Consider the following 17377-nt stretch of genomic DNA (forward strand, 5'->3'; position numbering starts at 1 on the left):
GGCTAATGGTCATGCAAGATGAGATAAATCAATTTAAAATAAATAATGCGTGGGACCTTGTCCTACCTCTGCAAGATCATCAAATCATTGGCATTAAATGAGTTTTTAGAAATAAACTACACGAAAATGGAGTTATAAGTAGGAACAAGGCCCAACTAGTGGCTCAAGGATATAAACAAGAGGAGGGCATAGATTATGAGGAAACTTATGCCCCGGTTGCCCGCCTCGAGGCTATACGCGTTTTAATAGCATATGTATGTTCTAAAGATTTCAAATTATTTTAAATGGTCGTGAAAAGTTCTTTCCTTAATGGCTAGATAAATGAGGAAGTGTGTGTTCCCCAACCTTCCAATTTTGAAAATTATGAGTATCCTAATCATGTTTTTAAACTAAAATGAGGTTTGTATAGTCTCAAACAAGCCCCTAGGGCTTGGTATGAGCGACTTAGTAAGTTCTTACTTGATTAAGGATACTCTAGAGGGAAGATAGATACAACACTTTTCATTAACGTCAAGGAAAACATTCTTTTTTAGTTCAAATTTATGTTGATGAAATCAAATTTGGTTATACTAACATGCAATCGGTCAAAGATTTTTCTAAGCTTATATGGGTAAAATTTGAGATGAATCTAATGAGGGAGTTGAATTACTTTCTCGGACTTCAAATCAAGCAGCTCAAAGAAAGGGCATTTGTGTGTCAAACTAACTATCAAGAGTTGTTTAAACGCTTCAAAATGGTATATGCAAAGTCAATTGACACTCCAATGCCCACAAATGAAAACTTGGTCAAGGATGAAAACGGTAAGGATGTTGATGTCAAAAGGTATAGAGCTATGATTGGATCACTCTTATATCTTACTGCATCTAGGCCTGACATTATGTTTAGTGTATGCATGTGCGCTCGATATCAATCCGCTCCTAAGGAATCATATTTAAAAGTTGTAAAGCGCATCCTTAGATACCTTCATGGTACATCTAAGGATGAGCTTTGGTTTTCCAAAGGTATAGATTGTAATTTGGTTGGTTACTCTGATTCCGATTTTTTCGGTTGCGAATCTAATAGTAAAAGTACTAGTGAAACTTGCCACGTATTTTCAAACTCCATAGTTAGTTGGCATAGCTAGAAGCAAGTCTTTGTTTCTTTGTCAACTGCCGAGGCGGAATACTATGCAGTTGATAGTTGTTGTGCTCAAATTTTATGGCTCAAACAACAATTATTTGACTTTGACATTAAACTTCAATGTATTTTGATAATGTGCGATAATACTAGTGCGATCAACCTAACCAAAAATCCATTGTTGCATTCTCGTACTAAACATATTGGTATGTGTCACCATTTCCTATGAGATTATGTTGAAAAAGGCGATGTCGTTTTTGAGCATGTTGATAGTAAAAATCAACTTGCCGGTATTTTTATAAAACCTCTTGCGATTGAGCCATTTTTCAATATTCGTCGGGAATTGGGCATTCTCGATATCTCAAATCTTTCCTAATATATGTTGTTGCATGCACTATTTATATTTGTTTTTAACCTTCTTTTGAAAAGTTTTATTTCATATGAGTGCATCCTCCATCTATCATCTTATGAGGTAATATCATTCTTAAATTATCTCTTTTTTCTTCAGTTTTTATGTAATATGTTACTTATCTTTAACTTGTTTATTTGATTGCATGTTTATGATCCAAGATTGTGTGATATATTTGATGTATGTTAAATTTCATGTTTGTTCACTTCCAAAAATTTCATTGATTACCCATGAGTTTTTCAATTTATATGCTTATAGTGACGTCATATTTTTATTTCATCATCATATGTATTCCGTGCTATTGTTTATTCACATTTGAAGTATTTTTTATGTTATTAGTGTTTGAGCATGTTCTTATATTTTATTATTATGATGTTCTATTGTAACCTTATCAAAAATTTGTAATGAGTTTCATCTTTTTGTCTGATTTGGTTGTGTATTTATGTTTATGCTTTGTTTCAATTTGACGTAATCCTATGTGAGTGCACATTAAATTTGAATCATTTAATCTTTGCGACGCCTCTGAGTGATTTATATATTGGTGTGAATTTTTAGTGATACTTATCACGTTTATACCTTTGTCTCTTTTTGATGTTGTCAAAGAGTGGAAAAGTACAAGGTTTTATGATGCACGTATTCAGGGGGGAGCTATGATCAAGACACCAAATATGTTGTAAGTTTTTCCATCATAAAAAAGGGGAGTATGTGAGTGCATTATCCTCGTAAGAAATATTTTGAATGATGACAAAACTAGGACACTTAGTATTTGTGTATATTGGATCTTATTGTCTATGAGTAGATGTGCACTATCATATTAGGACACTTAAAATTAGGCTAGATAGACCATTACAAGTCAAAATGATAAATTTTCATGAAAAACAAGTCTATGAGTCGATACATTAAGTCTATGAGTCAATAAATACTAAGGGATTCTTAAAACAAAAATTATGCCTTCTATGTAGCGCTACATAGGAGCCTTGAGTTGATATATAATGCGTATGTAGCGGTACATCAGTGTTTTGAGTTAATATATACTAAAGCATTTTTTTAAACACAAAAATTGTCTTCTATGTAGCGCTACATAGGAGCCTTGAGTTGATACATACTGCATATGTAGCGCTGCATCTGTGTTTAAATCTAATACATACTAAAGCATTTCTTTTGAAATAAAAATTATGCCTTCTATGTAGTGGCTCCCAGGTTTTATGTGTTGACTCATACGAATTTAGAGTCAATACATCATATTATATTTTATAAAACTTGTAATTTTTTGGCTAAAAACCTGTTTTGTTTGTTATTTTTCTACACCAACACATACATATAAATATGCATTCATGTATCATTTCGCATAATCGAAATCAAGAACATACAAAGAATTTTCTATTATCTTCAATTTTTTCTCTTCATACATTCAATAATTATACATAATCATTTTTGTTGAGTGTCACGTAGATTAGATTGATAAGGTCCAATTTATGATTGTTTTATAATCAAATTGGGTTGAGTATTCTTTGGGAGTTTCATTGATAAAACCATTTGGGGTTTTTCCTCCAAGATCAAAGTTGATTTGGGGGTTTTGTACAAGTCTTTGCATTTGGATTCAGTCGAGTGAAAGTTTTGAAGAACAAATGTTATGTCAAAGGAGTAGGGATAACTGGGGGATCATTTGAAACGATTGGGACAAGATATCGCAATAAGGATTCAACCGAGTGAAAGTTTTGAAGAATGTGGGTTCTATCAAAGAAGTAATGGTAATCAGAGGATAGACTTGGAAGTCTTGGGTCACTTGATCTTGCTTAAGACTAATGGGAGAGAAGAAGTTAAGATCAACATCAACCATAGGGTTTAAGGGTTTGAATTACTACTTTTCTCTTGTATACAACTCTTGCAAACGTTAATGACAGATCTCAATTCTATTTAGAATTAGGGGATGACGTACCCATAGTGAGGACAATTGGGGAACTTCCTAAACAAATCATAATGCTCTCTCTCTCTCTCTCTCTCTCTCTCTCTCACACACACACACACACACACACACAACACACACACACACACTCTCTTTACGTTTTGATAATACTCTTAGTATGCAATTTGATAAACTGAATTTTCTGGTTATGTTGAAGCAATTCAAATTGATTTGTAAAGGTAATTGCAATCTAAACAATTGCAATTAGTTTTTCATATTTTCAACACAAAGAAAAATTGACTTGGTATTTATTGCATATCAAGTGTTTAAAAAATTGTTTATGTCAATTTTTGTTTCCAAATTCATGGGAAATTTACCACTAGGTGTGATATTGTTTAAACGATTATTTTTGTAAAGCATATTGATTTACTTTCTCATTATTATTATATGTTTCGTTACTGTTTAAATGCATATCTAATTCTTTCGATAATGGTTCGGGATAGACGATTGCCGATCCATAATTGTTTCTGCTTTCCATAGTAAATATTTTTAAAACAAAATTTTTATCAAAGAAAACTTTATTTGTGAACTATTCACTTCCTCTAGATCGTTGTCTTCGTCTAACATACTCTCCACCTAATTAAAAGGGAGTTTAATCACTTTAATCACATATTTGTTATTGCCTTTACCACCTCCCCTGAGATATGCGTTATCATTATAAAAAAGAGGGAGAATGTGGATCTATGTGCTTGCAGTATAAAGTTGAACAAAAGATCCATCTGAAATTTTAATGACGACAACAATGACTAAAATCGGTGGCAATAGCTTTCAACCTTGATGATGGAGTTCTAAAGAAACATTTCACGCCTCATCAACAAAGAGAGACTAAAGATCAAATTGCTTACAAGACTAGAAGAAATCTAGAAAAAAAACTTGAAGCCTCAAACTAAGTGTGAAAGTTCACTAGGTCATGTTTGTCAGTCAGTCCGAGTGGATAGAGTATTGTAAGAGTAAGGAAGTAACTTAGAAGTACTAAGGAAACACACACACCTAAAAATATTTTCTCAAATGTTTTTATCTTGAAAAGTATTTTTTTAAGCAAAGTCGAGTGATTAAAAAGTTATACAAACTATTTTTGAACTAACCGATCAATTGGTAAGATGTGTCAATCGATTGGCAAAATATTTTTGAGTCGTTCAAATGATTGGAGGATCAAGCCAATCGACTGAAGAAGAGCTAATAAATTAACAAAGCAATAATTCAACACATTAATGACTTGCAAAGACTCTATATCTAATATTTCTAAATTAGGCTTGCTAATCGATAAAAAAATGAGTTAGCCAATTATTTGGAGCTTTGTGCCATTCAATTGACTCATTAAAAATTAGCACATGGATTATTTCCTTTTTCGGTGTTTCCAACTCCTATATAAAGGAGGCTCGCCTCGACTTCTTTTCACGCCACTTTCCAAAGATTTATATTTTCTTTAGAATTTATCTCTCTAAGCCCCCCCCCCCATCTCTCTCTAAAAAATATTTCTCTCACTTGATATTACCTTAATGCTTGCGAGTGAAACTTTGCATGTGCGGAAGAGTTTTGTAAGTGGTCGCATTGTTTGTTTAAATCTTGAGAGTGCAATACTCTTGAGAAGATTGAGTTTGGTTCGTGAGATAAACCAATCATAAAATCTCTGTTGTGGTTTATTAAGCTTTGCCGAAAAATATTCTGTTTTGGTTATTGAGATTAGCCTGAAAATCTCTAAGGTTTTAATTTAGCATGTGGTAAAAACCATACGCAGTTGGGGATAAACTTGTAAAAATCTCAAGATCTGTTTGTATAACAATTCGTCGGCATATCCTAAAAATTCACAAATTTATAGTCAAAATCTCAAGAAGACCTATTAGGAACATGACTAGGCTAACCGTTCAGCCAAACATGGATAACTATCTGGTGCAATCTCTATAACTTTATCCTCTTTGCTTTCTTCTATTTACTTTTTATTATTTATCTCCAGTGCGATTTACTCAAATAAAATTACTAACATGATCTTAATCGAGAAAAGTATAAATCTAATCACGAGTTTTATATACCACAATTCACCCCTCTTATGCTTAATGTCACTTGTTCAAATGAATTTATACCACTTTATTGTACCACATACCACTAAGGATGTACATGGGGCGGGACGGGGGCAGGGAAACATCATCATCCTCGACCTGCCTTCGAATATATTCCTCTTCCTCGGTTTGAATTTCCCGTTATGGGAGGATTTTGTCTCACATCTCTACCACAAGGGGATTTTGTTCGTCATCCCGTTTCCCGCGGATCCCTACGGTTCCGGTAGAGATGCATAAACATAAACAAAATAATATTATTTTTTAACCAAATTAATTGTAAACAAAATTAAAAATCTAACCACAAGAATTAATAAAAAGGTTCTACGATAAATATAATTATAATGTTTTGATAATATTTAATTTATTTTCGTGAGAGTAATAACCACCGATCATTTATGAGTGAATTCACTAATTATAAAAAAATTATAATACAATTCAATATAATTACACATATCTCTAACCTATCATGTCATATTTAATAAAATTTATGTAAACAACTCATTAAACTAATAGTAATATTGATGGTGAGTAAAAAAAAAATTTATAATTCTATATTAATTTATATTTTCACTTAAAATAATAAATAAATAAATAAGAGAAATTATTAATATGACATCAACGAATTGATTCAAATTCGAAAACATAGTTCAGGTTAAGGGTAGTTGAGATATTATTGTTAAATATTTTGAGTTCGAAAGAAAATCCCTGCCGTTAGGAGAAGACGCATTCACGCATTCGATATTTTAATTATCCTTTAGATCGTAGTCGAACGGTTTTGATTTCAGTTTGATAAATTATAAAATTAAAGTTTATATTGTATGTGTGAATGTGTGATTTGTTTGTTTGCAGTGAATTTAATTCTTGCATTTAAGCCATGTAAGATGTTGCGACAACAATGATGTAAGATTCTTTGATCATGTTCTAAGCAAAGCAACATTAGATGAATGGGACAAGACTTGTCCTCCCAAAACAACCTAGTCGCTGTTTCTCAACCTTATACGACATAGGAACATGCATTACCTCACTTCAATCATGTGCCCATAACACAAACCTCTCCAAAGGCAAAGAACTCCATTCCCATTTGCTCAAAAATGGCTTCTTTTCATCCCCACTTGCCATCACCAGCCTCATCAACATGTACTCCAAGTGCACCCTCATCGGTTATGCTCTTAAAGTCTTCAACTACCCTACCCATCATGACAAAAATGTCTTTGCTTACAATTCAATCATTGCTGGATTCGTTTCAAATCGGCTTCCACAATATGGGGTTGGTCTTTATAAGCAAATGCGCCATCTGGGTATTGTTGTTCCTGATAAGTTCACGTTCCCGTGTGTGATTAGAGCTTGTGGTGATTCTGCAGAGGATTTGGAGGTTAAGAAGATTCATGGGTTGTTGTTTAAACTTGGGTTGGAATTGGATGTTTTTGTTGGAAGTGCTTTGGTTAATACTTACTTGAAATTTGGATTGGTGGTGGATGCACATGAGGTGTTTGAGGAATTGCCTGTTAGAGATGTTGTGCTTTGGAATTCAATGGTTAATGGGTATGCGCAGATTGGACGCTTTGAAGAGGCCTTGTGGATGTTTAGGAGGATGGGGGAGAATGGGATGGTTCCTTGTAAATATACAGTTACTGGTGTTTTGTCTATATATTCTGTGATAGGAGATTTTGACAATGGACAAGTTGTTCATGCGTTTGTTACAAAAATGGGCTATGGCTCTAGTGTTGTTGTTTCGAATGCACTGATTGATATGTATGGGAAATGCAAATGTGCTAGTGATGCTTTGTGTGTGTTTGAGGTGATGGATGAGAAGGATATCTTTTCATGGAACTCGATTATATCGGTTCATCAACGGTGTGGTGATCATTATGGAACTTTGGGGCTTTTTGATAGGATGCTAGGCAATAGGGTTCAGCCTGATTTGGTTACAGTTACAGCAGTACTTCCAGCTTGCACTCATCTAGCAGCCTTGATGCATGGTAGAGAGATACACGGGTATATGATTGTAAATGGGTTGGGGAAGGAAGGAGGAACCAACGAGTTTGATGATGTTCTATTGAACAATGCTTTGATGGACATGTATGCAAAATGCGGAAATATGAGAGATGCTCGGATGGTTTTTGATATTATGACAGAGAAAGATGTGGCCTCATGGAACATCATGATCACGGGTTATGGAATGCATGGTTATGGTGATGAGGCATTAGATATATTTTCTCGTATGTGTCAAGCTCAATTGGTACCAAACGAAATCAGTTTTGTTGGATTGTTATCTGCATGCAGCCATGCTGGCATGGTGAAGGAAGGGCTTGAGTTTCTAGCAGTAATGGATTCAAATTATGGTGTATCCCCATCCATTGAACACTACACCTGTGTGATTGACATGCTTTGTCGAGCAGGGAAACTCATGGAGGCTTATGATTTAATGCTAACAATGCCCTTTAAGACTGATCCTGTCGGATGGAGGGCTTTGCTAGCAGCATGCCGAATCCACAAGGATACAGACTTGGCTGAGATTGCAGCAAGTAAGGTGATTGAAATTGAGCCGGGTCATTGTGGAAATTATGTGTTAATGTCAAATGTTTATGGAGTGGTAGGTCGATACGAAGAAGTATCTGAGTTGAGAGACACAATGAGGCAACAAAATGTGAAGAAGAGACCAGGTTGTAGCTGGATTGAACTCATGAATGGTGTGCATGTATTTATAACGGGTGACAGGACCCATCCTCAAACTGATTTTATCTATGCTGGTTTAAATTCATTGACAACAGTTCTGCAAGAGCATGGGTATGTCCCTTTGGTCTAGAAGCATTTGCAAAGAAAGCTTAGGCATGAATACATGTTTCAGATACATCAACATTGGTTCACCATCTAACAACATTAGTTCACCATATAATATATTGCAGAACTTTAGGATACATTCATCGTAGAGGAATAATTCAGAGCAATTTTGGTAAACATAGCCACTTACGTCCTCCCTAGAATTGGGTGTCACCTTGTTTTTACGATTAGAATTCGAACGCGCCGCTTTGTATTTAACATTTTGTTGAACTTAGTTATGGCAGTCATTGAATTTGGAACTAGATTTTTCCCATTCTTTACATACATACAAAAGCACTTGATGTAAATATGTTTCACATACAAAGCAGGATTTCTTAGCCTAAATTGAAGGCTAAAGCATACATTCTCAAGGTGAATAAAGAGCACTAGATTGAAAGATCATACCAATTGGAAAACAAACTTAACGACGTCATCTTTTTTCAGTTGGTAATAACATAAAATGATCTATTTCTTGTTAAATATTGAAGATGAATTTTAAATGTAGGCAAAGTTGCACCTGTTGAGGTTCTCTGTCTCAATATTCACAGGACAGGAGGCAGTTTTTAATTGTTATAGATTATAGTATTAAAAAAGTTGATTTATATTATTTCTATTTGTGGTGCAAGAAAACTATCGCCAATTGTCTCATTTTTTCCTTGCATCGAATTGCTGTAGATCACAGTAGTAGTTTGTTCCAACATTGAGACATATTTGAGTTAATTTGCAACTGAGCTTTTTAATTTGTAAACTACTCTTTCATTGTATTTTATAGTAATTGTTGAGGCTTCTGTGAGAGGTCAAAAGGTAATACAAAAGATAAATGCAGAATTGAGCTCAACAAGTTATCTTTTCAACCCGAGGTCACAAAAACTACTGGTATATTTTTCCATATCCATTTTACATTTACTTCCAAAAGATTTTCAATGATTATTAATTAGTATTAGTTCGCAATTAAATGGTAACACTAGCAATTAAGGACATCAAAAACAAAACATTTGTATTGCAAAAACAAAAAACAAGACTATTGTTACAAGGGCATGACAACTCGTTTCCGCTAAGATTGTCAAAATGAATATACATATATTTCTTTATCCTTCCTTCACATATGTAACAAGTCAAAAAAATATAACAGAAATTGAACACTGAACAGGCAATAATGAATCTTGAATTTCTTTCTAGCCAAGACAACAAATTAGTAACACGACCCTACTCTTTCCTCCTTATACGTGTGCGCACAAATGAAGCTACAGAAAATAGGTCTAAATTCTTTTGGGGTTAACCCCCTTCATATCCCAACCTCCAAAACAAACCAACGCCAATATCTATATCTGATGCAGTGAATGGGGATACTACTTCCAACAATTACAGGAACGATGCTCCCTAAAAATGAGATCCCACATTTCTATGTATTCTTATTTTAATCCACCAAGTTTCCTTTCCGCGCATTCAATTCAAATTGAACTGTCTATGTAAACTCTCTCTGGTGTTCATTTTCAAACCTATTAGTATCAAAGAAAAATCAAACACTGATTATAGTTATCCTTGCTCAAGTTTTTCCACAAACCGTTCATACAGCAAATAGAGGCTTACCGTTGAATGAGGAATCTGAATTAGAATAAGAGCGATGCAGTATAAAGAAACCGAAATGACGACCCCAGTAATAAAATTATGCAAAAGCTTTCGATTGTCTTTTGTGGGTACGAACACTGTCTTGAGGGTATTCGTTAATTCAAAAAGTCGATGAGATACCTGCAAAATAGTGTAAAGATTGCATTGCAACATAAAAAGTGCAACTTAGTAGGGATATCTTTCCTGAAACTTGAAGATAAATAAAACAAGATAGATGCTAAAAGTGCTCTAAGTACACTAGTTAAATAATAAAAAATGAAGTTTATTTATTAAAAAGTACAACTTTCTTAAGTTATCAATGTATTAAATGATACTTTTTCAATGTACATCTTTTTTTTTTTTAACTTGTGCTTTAGTGCAGATTAGCAGTAGAAGAAGAAAAGAAATGAAAGAAAGATCCATACCAAGACGTATAAAGCAGTAGTAAGCATGAAGTTGAGCATGGGATACTGTGGGATAAAAGAAAGAAGCCACTTGGGCTGTCCATTTGGCATATTTGATCTGTATGCAAAGAGGAAATTGTAATTCTTTCATATGTTTTGAACCATTAAAAAATTTCCAAATTGTTTATAATCCAATATACAATGAAATATTATAGAAACAACAAAAGACACAAGCATACATCCTGAGAAGTTTTTCTATTCATGACAATTGCAGTCTATAAAACCAGGACCGACTTCAGCAAGTATTGAGACCAACCATGATCAAGAAATCTAAAATTTAGCTGTGAGCTATTGTCTATCGATCTGGGTCATCATTGCTAGGGATCATAATATTTTCAATTAATTAATCTAAAGTCGGGAGAGTAGGAAACACGTTAATGATATATAATACATAAATCATTTGAGCATATATCTCAACCGACTAGATCAACTCTTTCAGAATTGTCAATTACTGTATTTTTATATCAGATCTCTTGATGTTATACCACAGACATAAATTGCAGGGAATGGCTGGTCATCCAAATGAAACAGAAGAAACCACACCCACTCCCATATTTATAAATTAATTGAGGCCGAGTGGATAGTGAAAGAATATAAAAGATTCATATGCATACATACCTCAACCAAATGTGAAACTGTGAAATGTAAGTCTCCAAAGTAATTTTGCCAAGCCACCTGATAATTCATACAGAAAATGGGGGGAATTAAAAAACAAATATTAGTAGAAAATACTTGTTACCAAATAAAAGCAAAACCCGTCAAAACCCCTCAACATGGAATTTCAAGAATTATGGTTAAGAAAACATACGCAAAGAGGGTCAAGGAGAAATTCCGTATGTGCTGAGTGAAATTCCTCAAGCAAATGTAAACGCTGAAAAATAATAATAATAATTAAAAAACCAATGAGCTGCAGAAATTGTTATCCTTCATAATTCTAGAATCACTATCTTTCAAGTAGAAAAGAAGGAAATAAATAAAACATGAAGAACATGCAATGAGGTAAGAAATAAATAGATAACACCCACGTGATTGGAATCCACGAGGTGTATGGGTGAAGTTTGTTATATGAAACTTTGTCCAGCTTGTATATGTATTCATACCACAAGTACCCAACCTAGAAAGAAAATAGAAAATGAAATTGTTATCACTTAGTCTTTTTGGTCTACATGACTACATCTGTGCAAATTAAAGTAACAACATAAAAACGGAAGAGAAAACCATGAATAATCTAAGTAAATAGTTTTATAATAAGAAGTCATGTAACTCACAAATAAAGAAACTGACACAATGATGGTTTTGATTGTTACTTTTCTCTTGATTTCACACTCTTCCAATTTTTCCATCCATTTCTCAACCTGAAATGGTAAAATATGTCAAATTTAAAATAGCTGGACATCAATTTAAAAAATTACTCACTACAACACAAGCTAGTATACGATATTACATTTGGATGGAAGTAGGCATAAATCATTCCAACTATCCAGATGTAGCGATCAAGCCCAGATCTGAAATGCCACTCATGCATTCGGGGTGCATCAGGCTTTGCAGGATCAGTATAACCTGCCATATGAAGATTACAATTATGAGATTGCAGTAAAAAGCATACCAACTTACTATTCTTATAAGCAAATCAATTTGAAACGTTCAAAATGAAAATCAAAAGCATCGCATTGATAGAGAGAGTGTGTACAACTTGTTTTTAAAAGGAGAAAAACATCTATTTCAAAGCAGAAAAACATCTATTTCAAAGCATAAAGTAGATTATGGGGCCATGGGTGGAAAAGAAACTGGCTAGAGACTGTGAATCAGTAGAGTGAAACCAACTGGCAATCTCAGGTATGACTAGTTGTGAGGAAAGTCACAACAACAAAACAAGCTGATATACAGAAGTACAAGTCACATGTATTACTAACCCAAAAAGAATGCAAATGGGCTCCAAAATATTTCAAAGAATCCTGGGATTTCCCAAATCAAAATCACGACAAGAAAGCATGCCACAAACTTTGCGGCCATCACTGATCTAACTTCATTGTACTTGTTATATATACCCAATGCTCCATACACCATCAAAGTGAAAAGCGTGTGCATTGGACATATATAATAGAGCATATAGTCGTTGTTAAGCACGATACAACAGAATGCCACAAAAAAGTTAAGCCGCCACATCATCTGCAAGGCACTTTAATGAGTTAAGCATATTATTTAAGCAAAAAGAGTAGCGAGTCAAAGACAGCCAACAGGCAACACCACCTGAAAAATTATACGTAAAATAAAAATTGTACTCAGGGTCAAGATTATATTACCTGAGCAAAGCGTGGAAGGCTAAAATCTTTTCTGATATAATAATAGGAGAAGTTGCCAAACCCAGTCATCCAAACATACGCAGCAATGAAAACACGTATTGAATTGTATATCTCCGTTGCAGCAAAATAATGATACATTAGAAAAAGGACCTGAACACGCGGAACAATAACATGAACAAATAGTTAGAAGTACCTGACAAATTCAAAGCCATGTTATAAAAAAAGAGCAAGTTTGGATAAATTATGGCATTTTGAAAGTAATACACGCCAACAATACATTGAGTTGCATCAACTTTAGTTTCATTTTTATCACTAAAAGCCTCAGTTTTCATGACATATCATCAAATAGCTTCCGTATCCCATAATTTCTTCCTGGTAACGGCTATGAAATAAATCATAATCCATGTACTAAAAAAGTAACAAAAGAAACAAAGTAAACAAGTAACAGAAGAATGAGAAATCCAAATCGAACTCGGATAATTTTTCACATCAGGCATTTTGCAGCAAGTAAAACAATGTCAGTTGAAAAATAAAATGTCAATGATCAGATAAGGTACCATAATTTTAAGGAGGCAAGCAAAAATACAGCATCTTGATTTACATGTTTCCAGAGCAGTAAAAAAGGAGAACCCACCTGCATCCATCCTTTCCATTCTTCTGTTTGATGCCGATTAAGGTAAAGCATGCTTCGTACAGAAAATGATGATGTGTCATTATGTCTTTTCAAAGAAGTCATTGCTGAAACTATAAGCAGAAGCATGAAGAGGAAAATGAAAAGATCCCGATTATAGTTCTGTCCAAAAAAAGGAAGGAAAAGCAAGTAAGAAAATAATATCTATAGACTACTTTCCGTTCAATAATATATCTATAGACACAGTGGATATTTCCACAATCAAGCCCGTGTAGCAGAAAATATCTAAACAAGTCTGATAGCTTTGATTGAACAAAAAATTGTTGCATATATCTTTCGAAGCCTGATGAAGAAGCAGTAACAGAAAGAGAACAACAAAAATGCAGCACCAAAGTGTATACGTCTAATTGGATATTTGGGGGAGCGTTTGAGCTTCCCAAACTTGCTTCTACATGGAACAAATGCAGTTTTATTAAGAATATCATGTTTGTTTTTAAACGTCAAAATTGGTTTTGCTACCAAACCTTGGTTGAACTAGAAGTGTGATAAAAAGTAGTTTTTGTGTAAATTTGCACCAATTATTTTGGAAAGAAATTGCACCAAATTGCGCGTCAAACTTGCTTTTACATTAAAAACATCAAAATATAAATCAATTCACCTTAAACTCAATTTTACATAAGCATGTCTGATAATACTCACCCAAGCACACTAAAACATCATGAATTGTGAAGTGGGCTATTCTAAAATCGACAAAGTGAAAACCAGTCATAGTGGACATTTTTGAGATATCATTCTTTTCAATCACTTTAATAGTTATTTCCAAGGTTAGTAACATTTCTAAAAGTACTCATACATAAGTATTTTAAAGAAAACTCAAAGCATTAATAACAACAAAAAGTGTGACAACTAAAACGAGAAATCAAACAATTACAAACAAGCATACAAAAATTGAAGTTTTCATGGAACAAGTTTCTCTAAGAAAATCACTTCAGTATACAAAAATATTTCAAGTGGCAGATCAAAAACAAGTGGAAATATATTAAGTGGTATTTGTGTACCTTTGTAGAAGCTCCAAGGAAGTCGGTTCGATCACATATGTAGAAATAAAACAGAATCAGCCCAAACTCAGCCCTATAAAAAATTGCCGATATGTTTCAGGATTCAGGAGTGTAAGATATGTTTCAGGATTCAGGAGTGTAACATATAACATTTTAGTAATTTACAAAACAATGACATACATTGCCCTCAAAGTTGCCCGATTTTCTAGCAAGAAAGAATCATCCATGGTCAAGAACCTAGACAGGACAAGCAAATAGGTAAGGATCTTAAAATACAGAAGTAAAACACTTAAAAGAAGCTCTTGACATTGCACTTCATAGAAAATTACCGAATCAAATTCATTTTGACAGATGATGCATGTAATTTTGCTGATGCTGATCTTGTAAGCCCTGCTTCCAGCAAAATGGCACGATCATCTTCCTTAATTGCATCCTTCCCCAACTCATCAAGATTAGTATCTGAATGACTGCAGTCCACCACGAGAATTGTTCAAAATTAGAAAATATTTGCAGAAAGTAATTTTATACATTCCTTATGTCAAAAACATCAAAGCACAAAATTCAATTTTTGAAAGTAGGAAGTTCAAACTATAAAGGTGCGTCACTGAAAAAAGAGACCACTTAAATCAATCTTAGTAGCTTAAACAAAAATATAAAAAAGATCCAACAAGATGGGAAACATATCATCCATATTAGTAGGTGTTAATGTTCACGCCTACAAAAATCTTATAATACCAAATTCTCAATATAATTGCAGGATAGTAGTAGTTTCAGTGGTCACATGAGACATGAGTTCATGTATGCTTACTCCACAGACCCTTACTGGTTGGTATCCAAAGTCCAAAGGTTTGCTCAACATCTAACTTTTTTTATTAAATCTTAAGCTCCGGGTTTTACTAAACATACTACTATGAACCATTTAGTAATTTACATAGACACAAGTGCAGATTCAGAGCTGTAAGTAACACAGGTGTCGTAAACTTGATATGTAAATAATACTAAATATACTTGATTTAACAATCACTATTGATTCCCAAATACCTTATCAAAGTCTTAACTAATAGATTATCTCCTTTACCAATGGCAATCAGATCAAAATTGAAATACCATGAAGCGGCACCACAAAACTTACAATTTAGTAGGAGACAGGGTTTTCTTGTACTCTAAATATTCTGAATATATCCAAGTAACAAAAACTGGAATAACTCCCAGCAAGAAAGACACCTGAAGGCATAATAAACAAAGCTCCATCAGAAAACTGTCTACATCATCCCATATAGTATATGAGATATATTATTCAAACAATTATAAGATTTAAATCTAACTTTCTTACACACATGGTAAACATATTCTATTTTTTAATTTTTAAAATTTTTTCATATTTCACACCGCCATTCACATTGAAGTAAAAACAAACTACCACAGAAATTCACAAATCCAGATCACAAAATTCACAACTAAGAACTATCACAGATCATCTAAAACAACATTATTCACCACTGACTATAATTAATCCCAAAATTCATGATAAGCAATTCAAGATTCAATTCAACCTTGCAATCAAAGAATTAGAGTAGACACAGACCTGCCCCGGCGTAATTGGCCCGGAAACAACCATCTTCGATCCAACCAAACTGCTCCAATCTAGAAAAAAAAAATTTAAAAATTGAGATCAAACACATTCGAAACGAAAACAAAACAGTTGAAATCTGAGAAATAGACGAACCAAAGATGAAGAAATTGAAGCAGGAGAATTGGTGAAAGAAGCGTGTTAAAGAGTGATCATAAATAGCAGAGAAAGAGAAACCCTAGAAAGAGAGAGATCTGAAGAGAAAGATGAAGAGGAAGAGTTTGCTTGAAGAATAGAGAAAATGTCGGAGGGGATGTCTCTCTCTCAGTGGTTGGATTGGAAACTTAGAAGAAGAACGCTTTTCAAACAAACCAGTTTAGATAAAATTGAAATCGAGACGACTGTTAAAATGTGTCGTTTTTTCTTACTGTGATTTTGTTAAATGTTTCCATGTTGGTTGAAACTCTGTTTTCTTAACTTGCTTAAAATCTAAATATTATTCAACTAACACGTTTGAATAAGTAACCTCCTAATCCAACAGCTAATTATGTTTTTCAATTCATATAATCATTAATTTGACGTTTTTCTTTTCTTATAAGAAATAAATTACTAGTAATCAATTTGACCCTTTTCTCGTTGTTTTCTTCCATTCATTCTTTTCATTACTTTCTTTTTATGTTTCTAATCATGTTCTTGTCATCAAATGGAATCCGGTTAATTGCGTAACAAAATTATTACTACCGACAAATGTAATCAATGTTTGTCATTTATATTTTTCTTTACTTTTTTCTTTTATTTTAAAATAGTGTATGTTTTTAGAAATTATATCTATTATTATGAGCAATCTAATGTAATATTTGTATTTATATAATTGGATTAATAGGTACAAATTGGATTTTAAGTATGCTTGTTGTATTTAAACTATATAAATATAACATAATGTATGAGTATTTATAGTGCAAACATATTTTTGTATATACTCAATATATATATATATATATATATATATATATATATATATATATATATATATATATATATATATATATATATATATATATATATATATTTATTTATTTATTTATTTTAAATAAATAGGTATGGTATATTAGAAATAATTTTATTAAAATTTTAAATTACAAATATGGTAATAAAATGATGAATGCATGTTTTATAAAAAATAATAATGATTAATGATATGATGTGGAACCTAGAGAGTTGTTCGATGAACAATGAAATAGGAGTTGTTGTCGTGGATTTGAGTTTCTAGTATGGTGGAGAGGTGTTGAAACACTTTTGTTATGGTAAGTATTTGTTTTATCGTATCCACGAGGATTAGTGCGATGTCACGGTCGTTCCACAATTAATAATGTTT

At 33.1% G+C, this 17377-nt stretch overlaps 3 protein-coding genes across 3 annotated transcripts; 2 read left to right on the forward strand and 1 right to left on the reverse strand.

Annotated features, from left to right (window-relative positions):
• The first annotated feature begins 574 nt into the window (after nucleotides 1-574).
• LOC127102602 (uncharacterized mitochondrial protein AtMg00810-like) lies at nucleotides 575-1123 on the forward strand. Its single transcript, XM_051039954.1, has one exon. It carries the CDS (start codon nucleotides 575-577, stop codon nucleotides 1121-1123), a length of 549 nt encoding a protein of 182 aa, XP_050895911.1.
• A 5116-nt stretch (nucleotides 1124-6239) lies between these two features.
• On the forward strand, nucleotides 6240-8631 carry LOC127106372 (pentatricopeptide repeat-containing protein At3g14730). Its single transcript, XM_051043679.1, has one exon. The coding sequence runs from the start codon at nucleotides 6489-6491 to the stop codon at nucleotides 8352-8354; it is 1866 nt and encodes a 621-aa protein (XP_050899636.1). The 5' UTR covers nucleotides 6240-6488; the 3' UTR covers nucleotides 8355-8631.
• Nucleotides 8632-9339: 708 nt separating this feature from the next.
• On the reverse strand, nucleotides 9340-16487 carry LOC127106373 (protein REDUCED WALL ACETYLATION 3). Its single transcript, XM_051043681.1, has 17 exons — nucleotides 16159-16487; nucleotides 16018-16076; nucleotides 15565-15656; nucleotides 14762-14899; nucleotides 14613-14669; nucleotides 14433-14505; nucleotides 13378-13536; nucleotides 12744-12893; nucleotides 12354-12609; nucleotides 11885-12000; nucleotides 11709-11795; nucleotides 11466-11554; nucleotides 11249-11311; nucleotides 11059-11115; nucleotides 10402-10498; nucleotides 9959-10117; nucleotides 9340-9867 (listed from the first exon to the last, which is right to left on the reverse strand). The coding sequence occupies exons 2-17, from the start codon at nucleotides 16048-16050 to the stop codon at nucleotides 9862-9864; spliced, it is 1632 nt and encodes a 543-aa protein (XP_050899638.1). The 5' UTR covers nucleotides 16051-16076; nucleotides 16159-16487; the 3' UTR covers nucleotides 9340-9861.
• Nucleotides 16488-17377: the final 890 nt, after the last annotated feature.

Source organism: Lathyrus oleraceus, chromosome 7 (assembly GCF_024323335.1).
Source record: "Lathyrus oleraceus cultivar Zhongwan6 chromosome 7, CAAS_Psat_ZW6_1.0, whole genome shotgun sequence".
Taxonomy (NCBI): Eukaryota; Viridiplantae; Streptophyta; class Magnoliopsida; order Fabales; family Fabaceae; genus Lathyrus; species Lathyrus oleraceus.